Genomic DNA, 19,748 nt, shown 5'->3' on the forward strand with positions numbered 1-19,748 from the left:
CTGGGGTGTACCTCACCCCATTCCCTGTCTTGAGAGCCCATCTGCATTGGCAATGCTACTCCCACTGCGGTGCTGCACTGACATATCATATGCTTGCAATCACAGGCAACTTGGCATTTTGCTGGCTGGCTCTGTTTAACCATATTAGAGGGTTGTGATCTGTCATTACAGTGAATTTCCTTCCATACAGATAAGGCTGAAGTTTTTGCAGTGCCCACATTATGGCTAGATATTCTTTTTCTATGGCTGCATAGCATTCCTCCTTGGGTTGGAGCCTACAACGGTGATAAACCACTGGGTGCTCTTCCCCCTCTGAAGAACTCTGGCTAAGTAAAGTTCCCACCTCATGGTTTGAAGCATCCACCTGCACAACAAATTCTTTGCTGTAACCTGGACTGGCTATCACAGTGGGTCCTCCCAAAGCTTCTTTAAGCCTCTGAAATGTCTGCTGACTTGTTGAGGTCCACACTACCTTATCTGGCCTGTTCTTCCTTGTCAGGTCTGTGAGGGGAGCAGCTATGGTACTATAACAAGGGACAAACTTTCTGTAGTACCCTGCTGTCCCTAAGAATGCCCTCACCTGCTTTTTAGTAGCAGGTGCAGGCCATGCCTGAATAGCTTCCACTTTGGCAGGTTGTGGCCTTATCTTACCACTCCCCACTCTATGTCCTAGGTAGGAGACCTCTGCCATAACCACATGACATTTGCTCGGCTTAATGGTCAACCCTGCCCTCTGTAGTTTGTCCAGCACCTTCCTGACATGCTGAAGGTGATCTGGCCAGAATGGCTGTAGATGGCAATATCATCTAGGTAAGCAAGGCAATCCCTCCTGCTAGGATATTATCCACCAGTCTCTGGAAAGTTGCTGGGGCATTCTTCATCCCAAAGGATATCTTTATGAACTCATACAAGCCAAAAGGAGTTACAAAGGCTGACTTCACTCTAGCCCTGGGAGTCAAGGACACCTGACAGTAACCCTTGGTAAGATCAATGGCTGTAAGATACTTAGCCTCACCCAGCTGTTCTAGGGTCTCATCCATCCTAGGTGTGAGTTAAGCATCCGACTCTGTGTGACTATTTAATTTCCTGTAATGCACACAGAACCGGGTGCTGCCATCTTTCTTTGGCACCAACACCACTGGAAAGGCCCAGGTACTGTTGGACTCTTGAATCACCCCCTAGTTCCAACATCTCCTGTACCTCCTTCCTCAGAGTCAGTTTGACTGGTTCAGGCACCCTATAAGGGCTTGCCTAATATGCCTTTGGGATCCTGTATCTGCTGTATGTGCTGCACCAGGTGGGTGATCCCTGGTTTCCCAGTGAACATGTCACCAAATTCCTGCAACACTGCTTGGATTTCTTGAACCTGAGTAGGAGATAGCTGCTGGGATATTGCTACCCCTTCCACAGAGTTGTCAGCCCGAGCCTCATTAAGGAGATCAGGCCCCAGATCTCCCTCAGACTCCTCCTGCAATCCACTGCAAATACTCAGCACAAGGGCCTCCCTATCACAGTAAAGTTTCTTCATGTTAACATGGTACAATTTCTGTCCTGTCGTCTGCCTAGAACTTCCACCATGTAATTAACATCACTTACCTTTCTTACCACCTTGTAGGGTCTCTTCCAAGCTGCTTGTTGTGTCTGACAAGAATGAGAACCATTACCTGTTGCCCCACAGCATATTCTCTACCTCGAGCATTCCTGTCATACCACACCTTTTTCTGTTGTTGAGTTTCTGCCAGGTTTTCCTGGGCCAAGCCCATGAGTTCCCTGAGCCTTGTCCTAAGGTTTAAGACGTATGCCACAACAGACTCCTTGTAAGACTTGCACTCACCTCTCCACTCATCTCAAATTAAATCTAGAGGTCCCTTCACCCTATGTCCATACAGCAACTCAAAGGATGAAAAACCTGTGGATTCCTGAGGAAACCTCTCTGTAAGCAAACAACAGATGGGGCAAATATTTGTCCCACTCCCTCTTAAACTGATCTGCAAATACCCGTAGGATGGACTTGATTGTAGAGTTTAACTTTTCAACAAGACCAATAGTCTGGGGATGGTAGGGGGTGATCTTCATGTGCTTCACCCCAAAGGACTTCCACAGACAAGCCAGCAGGTCTGACATGAAACTGGTACCTCGGTCAGTCAGTATTTCTTTTGGGAAACCTACCCTGCTGAAAATCTCTAACAAAGCATTTGCCACCTTCTCTGCCTCAATGGAGGACAAAGCCACTGCCTCAGGGTATTGTGTAGCATAATCCACTACCAATAGGATATACCTTTTCCCTGAGGTTCTTGGGGTACTCAGAGGACACACAATATCTACAGCTACCCACTGAAATGGCTGCTCAATCACAGGCAAAGGCATAAAAGGGGCTATCACCTTGTCTCCTGCCTTGCCTACCTTTTGGCACTGATCACAGGTCCTGCAGTACCCTGTTACATCTTGGGAAATTCCAGGCCAATAGAACTTTTGCATAATATGCCTCTTTGTACGTTTTATGTCCATATGACCTGCAAAGGGAATATCATGGGCTATGGCTAGAAGCGCCAGATGGTAGGCTTAAGGCACTACCAACTGCTATACTTTCGCATCTTCTAGATCTCCCTCAGGGGTCCACTCTCTGTATAGTAACACTTGTCCCAGTATACAGGTTCCACCTTCCCTTGAGAATCAGGTGCCTCCCTAGCTACCTACCTCAGGCCTTGCAATGTAGGGTCTCAGAGCTGAACCTATCTCAACTCTCTCCTTGTAACCCTTCTCAGCTCCCCTTCCACTGAAAGTCTGGCATCCTCTGACAGTGGTGCCTAACTGTCAGCCTGGGTACTACTACTCACCTCTACCTTTGCAGTTACCCTGTCCAAGGGAACATCAGTACCCACAAGCAGCCGTGGCTCACTTTCAATTTCACTGCTACAGCATAGCTCCCTCCCTGAAGTAACCACCTCAGCAGTCCTGGCTGCAAGTATGCAGTCTGTCTGGGTCTCCCCCAGGCTACCAGACCCACATGCTTGTCTCCTAGCCTCACTGCGTATAACTGCATACGTACATGGTACTGCCTCATCCAAATTCTTCCCTCTCAGGACATCTGCAGGATGGTAGTTCCATACCCCTGTTGTCTCAAGACAACCAACTATTGGCATTCTGTCTTTCCCACTTAATGGCTCCCTCAACTTTGGTTCCCCAACTTGCCTCTGTGGACATCTGTATGCCACATGGCCCCACTGGTTGCATTCAAAACATTTAACCCTAGCTCCTGAACATATACCTGGACTAATGGCTTCCCCTGCTACTGGAAGATTCTGTTGGGGCAGTCTGTGCTGCCCACCATGGGTTCCTTTAGACCCATGAGCAGTACTTGGGGTCCCCTACCTGTGCAGGGCTGCCCTGCTGGCCAGGTGTAGGTCTCACTTCTTCCCCAACTCATCTGAAGCAGCACATTGTCTATCAGCTAACCAGATCTTCATGTCCTCAGGCAAAGTGCTAAGGGCTTGTTGCCTCACCAAAAGGTCTGCCAGCCCTTCAAAAGTGGTGAACTGACATCCACTCACCCAGCTATGAAAATAAGTGCGCAGTTCAGCAACATATTCACATACATTTTCATTTTCCTTGTGTCTATGCTCATGAAACTTTTTCCTATACATTTCAGGTGTTAGCTTAAAACATTCGAAAAGACATTTTTTCTGCAGTATAATCAAAACAGAGTCAGGCATTTGTGATATACAAGTTACAGCTTTTCTATGGAGTAAGGGGGTCAGGAACCATACCCAGAGCATTTGGTCAACACTATATTGTTTGCATACCCTTTCAAACATTTGAATGAAACTATGAAAATTATCCCCCTCTTTAAATTGCAGAAGAAATGTACTGACCCGTTGTGCTTCTGGGGTCCAGTTACTCCCTCCTCCATTACCTCCATGACTCTGGTGAAGAGTCAGCATTTCCCTCTCATGCTTCCTCTGACGCTGCTTTTCTTCAGCTTCTATCTCTAAACACCTGGCCTCCAACTCAAGTCTCTTTAGCTCCAGCTGGATTTTTAAGTCCACTGCAGAAAGGTTGGTCTGTCCATTCTCCGAGGATATTGTATCTTCACTGCCAGTCTGATTGTCCTTCGCAGAAAGGTTGAGCTGTCCATTCTCTGAGGATATTGTATCCCCACTGCCAGTCTGATTGCCCTCCTGGATGCTGTTTTCTGATGCAGCTGTAACCAAGGCTGCAATCAGGTCTGTCTTAGTCAGGTTTCCATGCGCCAGTCCCCTAGCCTGGCACATCTCCACCAACTGGCTCCTTGTCAGCCTTCCATACTCCTCTGCTGACTTGCTGCCTGCTCACCCTGACTAAGCTAACGAAAGAAATAAAACATTGTGATCTGAACTCTGAGTATACACTGCGTGGCTGATTTAGAGTAGAAAACACTTTCAGAGATCACTGTACATAAGCTACAGGAGTCACTCTACCCACACCACTGCAAACCACAAGTGAGGATATCTTATCCAAACCACTGCCAACCACAAATGTGACGGCCGTGTCCTGGCCCAGCAATCAAGGAGCCTCAATCCTCACCACTAACACCAGGGAGAGAGTCTCATATAAGAGGAAAGGATAAAAAATACACACAGTAAAGTACAATTTCCCTTAAGTGCACACAGAGATCACAGTCAGTCTGGGGCTGGTTGCTCCCTTGCTACCCAGGTCCCCATTAAGGATCCAGATCTCAGCCTAGCTGGCAAGCTAACCTCCAGTACCTTCTCTGTCCCACCAGTGCTTCATGTCCCAGCCCAGGTAGCTGACACACCACACACACACTTTGAGATAAGTATTTATGCAACTTCACAGACTCTCCTGGGAAAGCTGACACAGATTATCCAGCTGTGCCCCTTTACCCAGACTATATGGTAGTAATTGCTGCCACCACAAGCTAATACTTATCAGCTACCCAAAGGCCCTTAAAAGGGTGTCCAATTATTACTGTGCAATATTATTATCCAAGTGGTAATGTGACTAAACAGTCTTAAGGCTTATTAGAGTGGCCTTGTACAATAAACTCTATAAATATGCAATGTACTCTAGAGCTTACTTATCTCTACACAAATCAGCGACATGTAAAAGGTTTTAAAATATTTAATAATAAATAATTAAAAAAACACAATACAATACTACTACACCACAGTGATATCTAAGAGTTCAGAGATCACACAAAAGCTTAAAACAATACAGTAGGAAAGTGCTGATATAACAGAAAAACCCTTAAATCTAATCTTTATAGTCCTAGCTATTTCTACAAGAAAACATACTTCTAAGATACTACTTACATAAGGCAACAGGCAGAGTGCTGAGAGTTGGATATTAAGATCAAAATGATTACAGTCTCTCTCTGAACAATAGTTTTTTAAACTCACTAACAAACATCTTTGCTGGAGCCCTTCCAGATTAAATCATTTTGACACTTGGGCTTTCCCAGTATACACATTACATCATTTTGACATTTAGTCTGGAGTTCCCAGGCAAGAAGGCTACATTCTTAACAATCTATCACCTGATCAGGAAACTACAACAATAAAAGACATTTCACATGTACACTCCTTACGTTAAGACAATAGAAATAATGTGTTCAGTTAGCCTCTTCCGCACCACTATTTAGATCAAAAGATATTCAAGACATAATTTTAACTTCAAAAGAACAGATGTGAAATGCTTGGCTTAGTCTTCCTTACAGCAGATGGCAATGTTGCTACAATCTTGAAGTTCAACATTTTACAGTGTTTTGTTTCATTTAAGAAACAATGCTGTATTTTACATTTATATTTACAAATGATAGAATTATGTATCAAATTCTGTTTGACTAGGCTGGCAGCCTTTGCCCATCTTCCCCAATCTTCACACTTACCATGACGTTCCATGTGAGTTGTTCATCTCGCTTTCATTCTTAGGTCCCTCCCTCCTACCCCCTCCTGGGCTTTCAGAAGACCGAGATGCTAGATCCTTCCTGGTCACTCAACCCTTCTATACATTCTCTTTTATGGAGTTATAGAATGACATATGGTATTATTATACGTAGCAAACACGATCTGAGGTAAATCTATGTGCATCGTGGGATAGGGACTTGGCCTCGAGCTACTTGAAATCCTTGAGCTTTGTAGTAGGGAGACGGATCAGCTCCGAACCCATCAGTAAGAATGAAGGTGAGATGAACAACTCACATGGAAGGTTATGGTAAGTATATAACTTCTTTTTATAACAGTCTCAGAAGACAGTCATTATTTATTGTTATAAAGTTGTTAAAAATTAAGCCAATACATTTTAACTTTAACTTTTAAGGTATTAGTCCTATATTTAAAATTACTACATATAGTAATATCTAGATTTTTACATTCTGTCAACTTCTGTAACTTGTAGGGACCTAAGTTTATTTAATATTCAACAGTTGGTTTCCCAAAATGCAAAGTAGTGCATTTATCCTTGTTAACGTTTAATTCTAGTTAAATCTAACCATTCAGGCACCAAACACATGTAAGTGTCGAAATGGTCAATATCCTCTGTTGATGTAATAACACAACCTACTTTAATATTGTCTGCATACTTGACCATCCAAACATTTGATAGCTCAGGAATAAATGAGAATACCAAGCTGAAAAATACTGGGCCTAGAACTGAGCCCTGGGGGACCCCTTTGTTCACTTCAAACTAGCTAGATGTGACATTTTCTATTTTAACTCTCTGCAATCTACCATGAAGCCAAATAGCCACACCATGAACAACGGATGGATTAACTTTATGTTTCAGCAAAACATTAATGATAGCAGAATGAGGGACACTGTTAAAATCCTTAAACAAATTCAAATAAAGCAAAAACTAACATCTCTGTATCTTGCTCTTTACTTAATATCACAGACCTTTATTATTCAAACAACCTCCTTCTCCCTCACCCAAGCATTCTTAGCATTTCTCAGAAATACAATAGGTTTATAGTAAAAAAAAAAAAAAAAAAAAAACTTAAAAACACTAATCAATAGTCAATACTGCAACCAAACTAACTTGTAGTGGAGATATACACCTACACTCTGGCCCAAACAGTAATAACATTAGTTCAACCTCAAAAAATAATAACATCTCCCAGTCAATATCTATTCCCCCCAGAAACAAAGCAGATATACTATTTTTAAATATTAATATTAGAAGCATCAATAACAAAATTCATGAGCTGCATGCCAACCTCTCTATACTCTGCTGACATCGTACTCCTCAGCGAAACTTGGCTAAAATCTACTTCCAGTAATAAAATCTTTCCACCAGGTTACAATATCATACATTAAGATTGGTTAGGTAAAAGAGGGAGAAATGCAGTACTACTCTTCAAAAGTCACCTTTCCTTAGAATCCATGGATAACAACATACCAACCTTTAATAATGCTGAAGTCCTGCTTACTAAACTGAAGGTTAATCCCAGAAAACATATAAACATTATAGGTATCTATATACCACCCAGTGATAATATCCAAACATTAGAAAATATGCTGCACTGGTCCTTTAATACACGGCCACAGGAAACAAGTGTCTTTAATATAAATTGGTTAGACTGCAACTCCCAAAACCCCAAAAATTTCCATCAAATTACACAGCTTCACTGAACTCATACAAAAACTCACTAGGATTAATAAACCATCCAATAAACAATCCACACTCTGCTGGATCTTAACTAATAAACAAGCCCTTTCTTCTCACTTTGGTTGTCTCCCTGACAGCCTCAGTGACCATTTTCTAACCAACCTACTTAGAAAATGAACTAACTCAACCAAACGAATTATATACCAACAAATAAGAAACAAAAAAACACCTTAACCTAAATGACTTCATTATCCTTAAAAACTGTAACTGGACACCTGTCAAATTACTTTCCCTGGAAGAAGCAGTACATTTTTTCAATACTACCTTCCTGGACATACTTAACACACAAGCCCCAACTAGGATGATACATGTTAAATCCAGCTATCAGTGACCATTTTCTAACCAACCTACTTAGAAAATGAACTAACTCAACAAAACGAATTATATACCAACAAATAAGAAACAAAAAAACACCTTAACCTGAATGACTTCATAAGTATCCTTAAAAACTGTAACTGGACACCTGTCAAATTACTTTTCCTGGAAGAAGCAGTACATTTTTTCAATACTACCTTCCTGGACATACTTAACACACAAGCCCCAACTAGGATGATACATGTTAAATCCAGCTATGCTCTATGGCTACGCAAGGAAACTAGGTCACTATTAAAATCAATGGACAAGGCATGGAAAAATAGGTACATAACGAAAACCCAATATGCATTTCAAACCTACCGGGAACTTAGAAATAAAGCAAAGCAATAAATGAAACAAGACAAAATAAACTATTACTCAGAAATTCAAAATAAGTACTGCAATAGCCCACAAAAATTCTGTCCTGCAAAAAGCAAAATACTCCAACCTGGCAAAGTCTCTACCACCCCCCCCACCATAACAATACAGATGACACTATGACCCATTTCAACAAATATTTTACAGAAACTATCTTAGCCCTGGCCAACAATCAAATCCCCTCTCCTATTAACATGACATCCATGCCAACCAATAATAAGACCAGCTTCTCTCTGCAATCTGTATCAACAGATACAATCTAAAAATTACTCAAAAAAACTAATACCCACCACACTAGCAGCAGACAAAGTACCTGCTGAATTTTTAAAACTAATGGTTGCGGTTATTGCCTACCCAGTGTCCATTCTTATCAACAGATCCATAGCAGAACACCATGTCCCTACCATTTGAAAAACGTCTCATATTATACCACTTCATGAAGGAGGCTAATCAACAGACCTATTACCCAATCGTAACTTTATCACCTCTATCTAAAACACTTGAGAGAATAGTTCACAAACAAATCGCAGATTACCTGTAAACTAATAAACTACTAGCCAACACTCAGCATGGATTCTGACCATATCACAGTACTACCACAGCAGTACTATAATTTACTAATACAGTTAATCATCACAGAAACAGCAGCAGCTTTGTATCCTCTATATTACTTGACCTATCAAAAGCCTTTGATATGGTCTCACACAATAAACTCTTAAATGTTCTCTCAGAAATAAACCTATGCCAAAGTACCCTAGCCTGGTTCCAGGACTACCTATCTGGGCACCAGCAGGCACTACGTTGGCAACAAACACTACCACCCCTTCTCCCGGTGTCACTAGTAGTCCCAGCAAGGCTCTATATTAGGCCCACTACTCTTTACAATATTTACAAATGACCTCTACAGCGCTACTCCATAAGTTTTGCTAATCCAATATTCAGATGATCCGGCAGTGATATGTGCTGCTACTACCATACAGAAACTTCAAACACTAACACAACAACCTTTTCTAGCAGTAGAGACCTGGCTAACAAATTACCAACTAATCCTGAACCCCCCCCCAAAAAAAAAAAAACTCATGATCTTCCAACCCAACAAAACAACTGCTCCCACTGCGACACTTTACATCACTTCATTAAATGATACCAGCATATATCCCTCACCTCACACCAAATGTCTACGAGGTGAAATTGACTGTAACATGAGATTTGACATCCACATATCCCAAACAGTAAAACTACATAAAAAATAGGAACACTGTATAGAAACAAACACTACTTCAAAACAAACACTAAGACTACTATTGCCCAACCCACCTGATCTCTACATTGCTTTATGCATTTCCCATATTTACAAATCTAAGAAAAATAGAGCTAGTAAAACTGGAATCCTGTTACAATAAAACTACCAGATATGCTACAAGCTCACCATTTAGATCTCACCACTGTCTAGCACTTAAACTCAACTAGCTAGAGCTCCCCCAACTCCATCTCCCTAACCAGTCAACTATGGCACATAAAATATTCTATCAACCTGAAAAACGTTGGCCCTTCAAATAGTACTTCAACCATACTCCACTGCCAGAACCCTGTATTCCACCAACAAACACTCTATTAAAATCAATAAAAGCAATAACTTTGCTGTAGAATCCCTCTTCTCAAGTTACATTGGCAAAATCTAGAATGCCAGGCTTGATGTTGATAATTGATAAATGTTGATAAATGTTGATAATTCTATGATTATAATTAGATTCATAGTTTAATACTAAGCTAATTGCCTTTGCGAGCCATTTTAAGCCTAGCCAATTATCCCTTGTGAGATTCAAACCGTGCGCCTTGTATTTGTAAGGCAAACACCTTAGCCATTAAGCCACCCTCTCAACCCTCACAACCTTCAACGAAGGTACGCCCATTCATGCATGTCTCCATGCAAAAGACGCTCTAGCTGAGAATCGAACTGGACAGTGTCTTACTGCGAGGCGACAATGCTACCGCAGCACCAAACATGATATAAACACTAAAACTGAATTAAATTAGTGAATGCAGAATTTGTTTTTCTTTCTTTTTTATTTATTTATTTATTTATTTTTTTTGTGAAACCATGTTGAGTATGGTCAAACATCCCTGAAAGTCTTGATTAAGAAAGGAAACACCTGTCAAAACTCTTCTCTACCAGTGAAGTAAGACTGAAAGGTCTATAATTACTTATATTGTCCATTGGACACCCCATATACATGGATTTCAATCATGTCCACAAGTTTCCAACTAGCATGAACAGTACCAGAATACAACAGGCTATTAAAAGAAGTTGAGTGATAGCAGTTGAAAAATATATTCACTGCAAAATGTCCAGAAAATGCCTAGAATATTATTAGGTCCCATACCATTACCCTGTTCAATATGGCTCAAAGATGTTCACACAAGAGCCAAATTGAAAACTGGGTACATACAATAATCTTCTACTAAAATTATAATATCAGAAACATCATCAAACATCTTCTGCCAAGAATGGCTCATTAAACAAGTTCACCAATAATTCCCCAGTGTTCAGCACTTCACCTCAAACAGAAACTGGTCCAAAAGATTTATAACTTTATTAGTTTAGAACTTTTTTACTGATGTATCTTATGAAAGGAGATACTACCAGGTCAGCTATCTGGAATTTTGTAAATAGTTATATGTCACTTCTGAATATCAACATGATTCATACGCTTGTGTTTCAACTGTATTAGAACTGTATGTTATGTGTATATCAAACAGCTGGTACAGAAGAGATATTTTGTAATGTACTGAGTGTAACCACAGCATGCCCTATCAGAATAGAACAGGAATGTACCTGCACTATTGTGACTGTTTAGATGTATATATTTTAACAATAGAAACTGAAACACAAGACGTTAATGTCAGAAGAATAGCTGAAATTTAAATTACTTTATGACCACATAAAAAAAGAAGTTATGTCCTTACCATAACGTTCCATGTGGAGTGTTCATCTCGCCTTGGTTATTACACATGGGTTCGGAGCCGATCCTCGGCTCCGTGCCGGCCGACTGCAAGCTCTGCATCGAGAAGAAGCTCGAGGACATCTAATACCCACAATCCCCCTCTGCCTTTACCTCAGATCTAGTTTGCAAGCAAACCAGACAACAAGCACGCACACATGCCAAACTATATACATAAGTACATATATAAAAACATACCAAGGGTATGATAGTAACACTAATACTGCAACAGCAGAAGGAGAATACTCCAGACCAGGCACCAAATCGAACGTCCTTCCTAAGGGTGGGAAGGGTGGGAGTGTAATAACCAAGGCGAGATGAACACTCCACATGGAACGTTATGGTAAGGACATAACTTCTTTATGTGAGAGTGTTCAATCTCGCTTTGTTCTTACACATGGGTAGCGTCCTAGCTCCATGATCCTGAGGAACTCAAGGGAGAACGTTCTTGAGCACAGTGGAACCAAAGGTTGCCCTATCCCTAGAAACCCTGTCCACCTTGTAATGAGAGATAAATGTATGTGGTTTAGCCCAAGTAGCAGCCGCACAAATAGTGTCTAAAGGTAAGCGAGCTGCGTGAGCCAAAGATGTAGGCACTGATCTGGTAGAATGTCCTCTGGGTTTTGCTGATAATGTTTGGTCAGAGGCTTCATAAACATATGTGATACAGTCAGTTAGCCATTTAGAAAGAGTTCGTTTGTAACTGCAAGACCCTTTCTGCTGTCAGCAAAAGCTACAAATAGTTGATCAGATTTCCTGTGATCTTTTGTTCTATCCAAATAAAATCTGAGTTGTCTATGGACGTCCAGTTTGTGCAACATATACTCCAATTTATTAGAGTGGTTCTTAAAGAAAGTGGGTAATTCAATGGACTGATTAATATTACTAGAAGAACAAGCTTTGGGAAGAAAGGATGGATTAGTGCGTAGGGATACTCTGTCAGAATGAAATATTAAATAAGGATGTTTGACCGAAAGGGCCTGAAGCTCAGACACTCATCTAGCAGATGTAATGGCCACTAGAAATAATGTTTTCCATGACAAAACTTCAATGTGCAACTTGAAGCTGGTTCAAAGGGTGGCAACATCAATTTAGAGAGTAACAGGTTTAAATTCCACGGTGATGTCGGACTTCTGACTGGTGGTCTGATATGAAAAGAACCTTTTAAAAGGCTTTACAAAGTCTGTGAGCCATAATAGGCACCACATTCTTCTACATGATAGTTAGAAATGGCAGCTAACTGTACTCTTAAAGTAGCCGGGGAAGCTCCTTCATGAAATAATTCAGTCAAGAACTCTAAAACCTTGTTTAACGGAGCTGTAACAGGGTCTAAATGATGTGACTCCGCCCAGAAGACAAAACGTTTCCACTTACTGGTGTAAGTCTTTGTAGTGGAAACTTTATGAGAAGCTACTAAAATATCTTGAACCGCCGATGTAAGGGGAACCGACCTGGCTAAAAAGGGAAGCGGAGCAGCCAAGCTGCTAGGTGGAGAGATTCTAGAGATGGGTGAGGAACTCCTGACGAGTGAGTCAGTAGATCTGGCTCTGGGTCCAGCATCCAAGGTCCCCGAATGCGGTGATGCAATAGAAAGGGGAACCAAATTTGACGAGGCCAGAACGGGGCAATGAGAATAATAGTCCTCTGAAGGTTGTTGGCTTTCTGTAGAAACTTTGCAATCAGGGGAAATGGAGGAAAAGCATATAGGAGACCCGGGGGCCAATCGTGCACCAGCACGTCCCTGGGGACTTCCCCTGGAGGGGGTAATAGGGCAAAGTAGCTCCTGCATTTGGCGTTCATTGGAGACGCAAACAGATCGCAGGTAGGCTGGCCCCATTTGCGAAAAATCCTTCTCGCAACTGACTGTTTGAGGGACCACTCGTGAGGCAATAGTATTGCCCTGCTCAGCCTGTCGGCTATGACGTTGGATGACCCCGGGATGTGCGTTGCGATCAGAAAGCGACCGGTGGACTCTGCCCATTGCCAAATTCTCATGGCCTCTCTGCATAGTTGGTAAGACCTGGTTCCCCCTTGCTTGTTTATGTACCAGACTACGGACATGTTGTCTGTCTGAACTGCAATGGTCCCTGGAGGAAGAAGGGGAGCAAAGTGTTGCAACGCCAAAAAACTGCCCTCAACTCCAGAACATTGATGTGCAGATTGTACTCCAGATTGGTCCATTCGCCTTGGACTGTCTGTCCCTGAAAGATGCCCCCCCACCCTATCAGGGAAGCGTCCGTGGTTATCGTCGCTGACGGTGCGGGTAGCACAAATGGTCTTCCGCTAGATAGGTTGCAAGTCTGTAACCACCACATTAGGTGTGATTTGCATGTTTTCGTTATCAATATTTCGTGAGTCAGTGGAAGTTGTTGGAATGACCATTGTGCAAACAGAAGCCATTGTAGCACTCTCATGTGCAGTCTTCCCAAAGGTATCGCAATGAGGGAAGCTGCCATGAGACCCAAAACTTTCAGAACAATTTTTGCTGGGGACTTTTTGGACGACAGTAGAAGGGAAATGTTGAATTGAAGTGCTACTATTCTTTCTGTAGGAAGTTTGAGAACTAACTGACACGTATCTAATTCCGCTCCTATGAATAAGATATGCTGTGATGGCTGTAGCAACGATTTTTCGAAATTTACTGAGATGCCAAGGTGTGTACAAAGTTGTAGGGTGTAATCCCTGGCTTGTATCAGTTGACGCCTGGTGGTGGCAGACAGGAGCCAGTCGTCCAGATACAGAAACACCTGGAATCCTAGGCGCCTCAGATGAGATGCTACCACTGCCATGCATTTGGTGAAGACCCTGGGGGCTGTAGTCAGACCAAAGGGCAGGGCTCGAAACTGATAGTGACTGGCTCCCAGCCGGAAGCGCAAATGATCCCTGGACGCCCTGGCCATTTTGATGTGGTAGTATGCGTCCTTCAGATCTATCGAGCACATCCAGTCGTCCTTCCGTAAGAATGGAAGGATCGATTGAAGCGTGACCATTCGGAACTTTTCCTTCTTGACAAAGGTGTTGAGATGGCTTAGGTCCAGAATCGGCCTCCAGTCCCCTGTTTTCTTTGGAACTAAAAAGAACCTTGAGTAAGTTCCGAATCCTATTTGGTCCGCTGGGACTGGTTGGATGACTCTTTTTTTCTAGCAGCTTTGAAATTTCTGTAGCTGTTGGGTCTCGCAGATGGGGTGGTACATCTGGGAGTTTTCTCTTTGGAATGGGTGTGGATAGAAAGGGGATTTTGTAACCTCTGGTAACAATGCTTTTTACCCAATTGTCTGAAGATAGATTTTGCCAGGCCTGAGGGTATAAAGCTAAGCGACCCCCGACTGCCTCCAGAGCAGGACAGTCGGGCCTCCTCTCAGGAGTGCTGAAAAGGTTTGCCAGGGAGATTATCCCTGTCACCTTGGTTTTGCGGACCCCCTCTGCCGCCAGGGCGGCGTCTTCCACCTCTGCCCCCCCCTCTGCCTCTAGAGGGGGCATCACCCTGTGTGTTTGGAAAAGATCCTTGGGGTTTTCGAAACCACATTTTCCCACCACGTTGCCCTTTGGGGTACGGTCTGGAAGGGGTGGAAAACGGACTCCGACAGCAGACAGAGTCTTTCCCTCCTGTTCACACCGGTAAGGGTCTCCTTTACTTTAGGGCCAAAAGTGTGGCTCCGTCAAATGGGTCGTTAGTAAAGGAAGACTTGAAGGCTTCCATAAGCGAACATAAGCGCATCCAGGATTGCCTACGAAGAGCAATCGCTGAAGCCGCTGCCCTACTCGATCCTTCGGCTGCATAGGATATCAGCCTCATGGACGAAGTTCACAATGGACGTAAGGGTGTTGAGATGCGCTGTAACTTTCTCTGAGACAGCGGCATCTGTAGCACCCTGGAGGGTATCTCCCAACTCTTTGACTAGATCCCTCTGTAAACGTGTAAAATGAGTCAAATAGTTCAGGGAACGCATAGAAAGCCGCTGAACTGAAAATGCGCTTCCCGTATCTGTCCATGGTCCTAGAGTCTTTGTTAGGCGGATGGACAGATGAGGAAGACTCCGACATCTCCTTTTTCGTGGCCGCTGCCACCACCATGGCGTCTACTGGAACTCCTTTGGTGAGGTACGCTTTGTCCTGTGGTGCCGTAATGTACTTATTTGGCTTCCTAGGGACTGGTTCCACCGTGTCAGGAGTCTCCCACGCCCTTCGAGCAATCAATTCCATTAACTCATCAAAGGGCGGAGTGACCCAGGAGGAGGAAGGACGGGCACCAAATGCCTTCAGCAAAACTGACTCATCCTCAGAAGGGGGGAGGGCTTGCCAGTCCCCTCTCTGTTTTAAGATCTCCAAGATGTCAGAAAAAGAGACATCCTCTGAAGGTGACTTAGGGGGACCCTTCTGACTCATCTAAATCAGTATCAGATGTCAAGGATTCTTGTGGAGAATCCAAGTGTCTCCTCTTACACAGTCTTTTCCTAGGGACTTCTTCGTGGGGAGCATCCGAAGAAGCCTCCGAGGAAGAGGGGGCACCCTCCAGGGGTGGCTGAGACACTGGTGCCCGACGCTTGGACGTGGCCGTGGGTGCAGAGGAGGATAACGGTCCTTTGTGGGTAGGAGAAGCTGTACCTGCTGATGTGGTTGCCTGGGTAGACAACACCTTCCTCATGAGGTCGAAGGCCCCCGGATCCCGAGTCGAGGTGTCTCCCGGTTCTGAAGAAATGGGAAGAATCCCCGAAACAGGAGCCGAAGGCACCGACCCCGAGGACGGAACCGAGTCGATCCGTGCCGAGGCCCCGAGAGGGAGCGTCGGAACCGAAACATCGGTCCGACTCTCGGTCCCGGAACCAAGGACGGATCTTCGGCCCCGAGACTCCAGTACCGGATCGGATGGAGTCGAGGTGAATGGTGCCGACCGAGAAAAAGACGGTTCTGGCACCGAGGGCTCCACAATCATCAGGTCAGCTTCTTCCGGCTCCGAAGACTGGACAGGTCTCGGAGGAGGAACAGATGGAGATAGTGGCAGGCCTTCAAGTCTCGACATCAATTGAGAGGAGACCGAGATAAGCTTGGATAGGGCCGTATGCTCCATCAGTTTCTGCACCACACGGTCCACATCGGTGTCGGAAAGGGGCCTAGAAGAACGAGTCGAAGGGATCGAAGACGGAGCCGACCTCAGCAGAGTCGGTGGAGGGAGCTCCGTCACCGGTTCCAAGACTCGAGGCTCGAAACTGCCAACAGTTGAACACTCGGCCCCAAGTCTGTGGAACCGGTGATCTAACTAGACCGAAGAGCTCGGAGCCGATGACTTTGGCTCCGGCGCTTCGACGCTTCAAGACTTGGATGCCTGGTCTGAAGCATCCAGAGCCTCCTGGAAAGAGGGTTTCAGCAATCCTCTATCCATCAGTTTCCTGCGCCTATCTGTCATGACCCTCCCACTAAAAGAGTGACAAATAGAGCAGTCCTTTTGTAAGTGGAGAGGGCCAAGACAGTAGACACAGGAACTGTGGTTGTCTTTGACCGACATCTTTTGGCCACACTGACAACGTTTGAAGCCAGATTTTATTTTCTCAGACATAATGAAGAGAAAGAGAAAGTCCAGTCCAGTAAGTCAATCCAGTAACAATGTCAAATCCGATGTCACTTGCTTAAGAAGCAATACTACAACAAATCTTCAGTCAAAAAGTGATCCAAGTAGGGGTGGTAGGCCCCGAAAAACTCTACACCAGTTAGTTAACTAAGTTAAACTAATCTAAGGTATCGAGAATTCTACTCCACTCACACACCGTACTCTAACTTTAAATGACTAGATTTCTAAGAAGTTTTTTTGAAAACTTTAACCAGAATAGATAAATCTTATCTGTAAAAAAGCCTCGAGCTAGCCTCCAGCGATGCGTATGCAGCAGCGGCAAACTAGATCTGAGGTAAAGGCAGAGGGGGATTGTGGGTATTAGATGTCCTCGAGCTTCTTCTCGATGCAGAGCTTGCAGTCGGCCGGCACGGAGCCGAGGATCGGCTCCGAACCCATGTGTAAGAACAAAGGCGAGATTGAACACTCTCACATAGGATGTTATCTTTCAGTTTCACTCAACAGGAGACATAATGTCTGTACTACATAAGTTTTTTGTATTGTCTTTAAATGTGGAGGAATGTAAATTATTTTAGGACTTCCACCATTTGCCAAAAGATCTGAGGAACATGTATTTTTACAGGTAGATGCTAAATGCTACCAGCTACATCAATGGTTGTTTTTGAGCCTGGGAACTGAAGTTAGATGATAAGAAATTATGTCATTCTGCAAGTATCCCCTTCAATAATATTTGGGAAATTAATTTTGGAAGTCTCTGGGAGAGAGCTAGCATTTTGTATTTTGTCTTTGACTTGACAAGAACATCCACTCGCCACATCTGCGTTGTTGCTCTGTAAGTAAGTTAACTAGAGTATAGTAATTCAGTCAGAAATATAGGGAAGTATAATTTAGATGTTTTCTGTATTTATTTGGGACTATCCTGCAATTTTGTTTTAAGTATTTCCTGTGATTTTGAACTCTGATGTCACTGTGAGTCTTTTCTTGTTATTTTATTATTTCATATTAAATATATTTAAACCGTTCATTGTGGCTGATATTTGTGAGACTTAAGTTCTGATAGTGCTTGCATATCTATTTGGTGACACTGTGGGCCACTCCTAAAAGCCTTGTTCTTGGTTGAACACCCTTTGTTAAGGGCTATAAAGTAGCCAATAAGGATGTGGCTGGTGGCAGTGATAACTATCTTATAGTCTGAGCAGAAAGGAGCATAGCTACTAAACCTGTGACAGCCTTTTCCAGCTGTGTGTGTATAAATCAAACCTCAAAGTGTGTGTGTGTGTGTGTCAGCTACTTGGGCAGGGACGTGAAGCACTATTTGGACAGAGAGGGTGCTGGAGGTCTTGGCTTGGCCACTCAGTTGGGATCTCAACTCTATAGCTGTGCCAATGGGGAGTCTTATTGGGGATCTGGAGAAAGAGGGAGAAACCAGCTGCTGACTGACTGTGGTCTCTGTGTGCTCTTAAGGGAAAATGCACTTGATGCAGAGAGCTGCATCTGGAAATACTGTGTGTGTACTTGTCATTGTCCAAATGTATGTCCCCCACTGGTGCTAGTGGTAAGGATTGAGGCTCCTTGATTACTGGGCCAGTGGTGGGGCGTCACATATCTAACATAAGAATACAGTTTCCTGGAGCAAGCGTTACTAAATTAAATTAAATCCTCATTAACTTGCACCCCTAGTTTCACTGTAGTTTTTCAATATTCTGCTCCTGAAGGGAAAAAAATGCTATTCTCCTGTCCTGCCTAAAAGCTTTTATCTAGCAACCCACAGTTCAAAGTCAAAATAAACCAGTACAGATACTTAAAATAAATCTAGAGTTAATATCAATGAAATTGTGATTGGAAGAATGCCTAAAATAGCATTATTCAGAAAATTACGGACCTTCAACAAGGAAATGCAACATTTACATTTGAATATTATCAAGCAGTAAGGAGCAATGAAGAGAGAGTCAATTTTAGTCTGAGCAGGAAATCTATCACTGCTGACAGAGCAGCATTAAATGATGATGAAACAGACTTGATCTCAAGTAGTGTTGGTAAAATCTAAAGTAGTGTTGGTAAAATCTAAATAGTCAGGAAATGTGAAAGTAAGACAAACCCAAATGTTACTGTTACACGAATATATGTAGCACATACAGATTTGCCCGAACCATACTCTACCACTCTCTGCACAACTGTCCTACCAGTGTGTTTTATTTTTCTAAAACAGTATTTGTGAATGGAATTTATCTGACAGTTGAAAGAAGGGACACCTTGATGTCTCTGCATTTCTAAAAATGGATGTCATAAGAGCATAGGTAAGTTGAAGTGGATGGTTTAGAGGAACTTTTTATTTGTTTCTTCAGTAACTCCCTTACATGAACCATACATTAATATCAGTCTTTGTATCTGGTGATCACTTCGCACTGCACAAATATTCTCATAACTTACCTTCTCATTCAGTTTGCTTCTCGAATTCACAGTGTCATTAACACCCTCTATGTCTGTGGCTTTCAAAAGTTCATCAGCTTTTTGTTTTTCCCACGTTTCAGGGTTAAGATACCATGCACCATATCTTATCTTGACCTGACTTGGACAGTAATTAGACTGCAACACAAAACAAAATGATTAACCTTCTGCCAGTGCCAGGCATACTGCAGTGCTCGAGGGCACCCAATTCTAAACAAAAATATGAAACAACAGCAAAAAATAAATAAATAAATAAAAGACATACGTAAACTAAAAAGAAGTTATGTACTCAACATGATGTTCCATCTGTGTTATCCATTTTCATTCTTCCTCAA

General features: G+C 43.0%; 1 protein-coding gene across 1 annotated transcript in view; it reads right to left on the reverse strand.

Moving 5' to 3' along the window:
* LOC122805309 (protein FAM47E-like) overlaps window positions 1-19,748 on the reverse strand; it is a 1,023,003-nt gene that overhangs the window by 90,662 nt on the left and 912,593 nt on the right. Inside the window, exon 5 of the mRNA XM_044075397.1 lies at window positions 19,396-19,551. Within this exon, the coding sequence (XP_043931332.1) occupies window positions 19,396-19,551 (156 nt within the window). The remainder of the gene's footprint in view (window positions 1-19,395; window positions 19,552-19,748) is intronic.

This window comes from Protopterus annectens, chromosome 6.part1, assembly GCF_019279795.1.
Source record: "Protopterus annectens isolate FY-2018-M chromosome 6.part1, PAN1.0, whole genome shotgun sequence".
NCBI classification, from domain to species: domain Eukaryota; kingdom Metazoa; phylum Chordata; order Ceratodontiformes; family Protopteridae; genus Protopterus; species Protopterus annectens.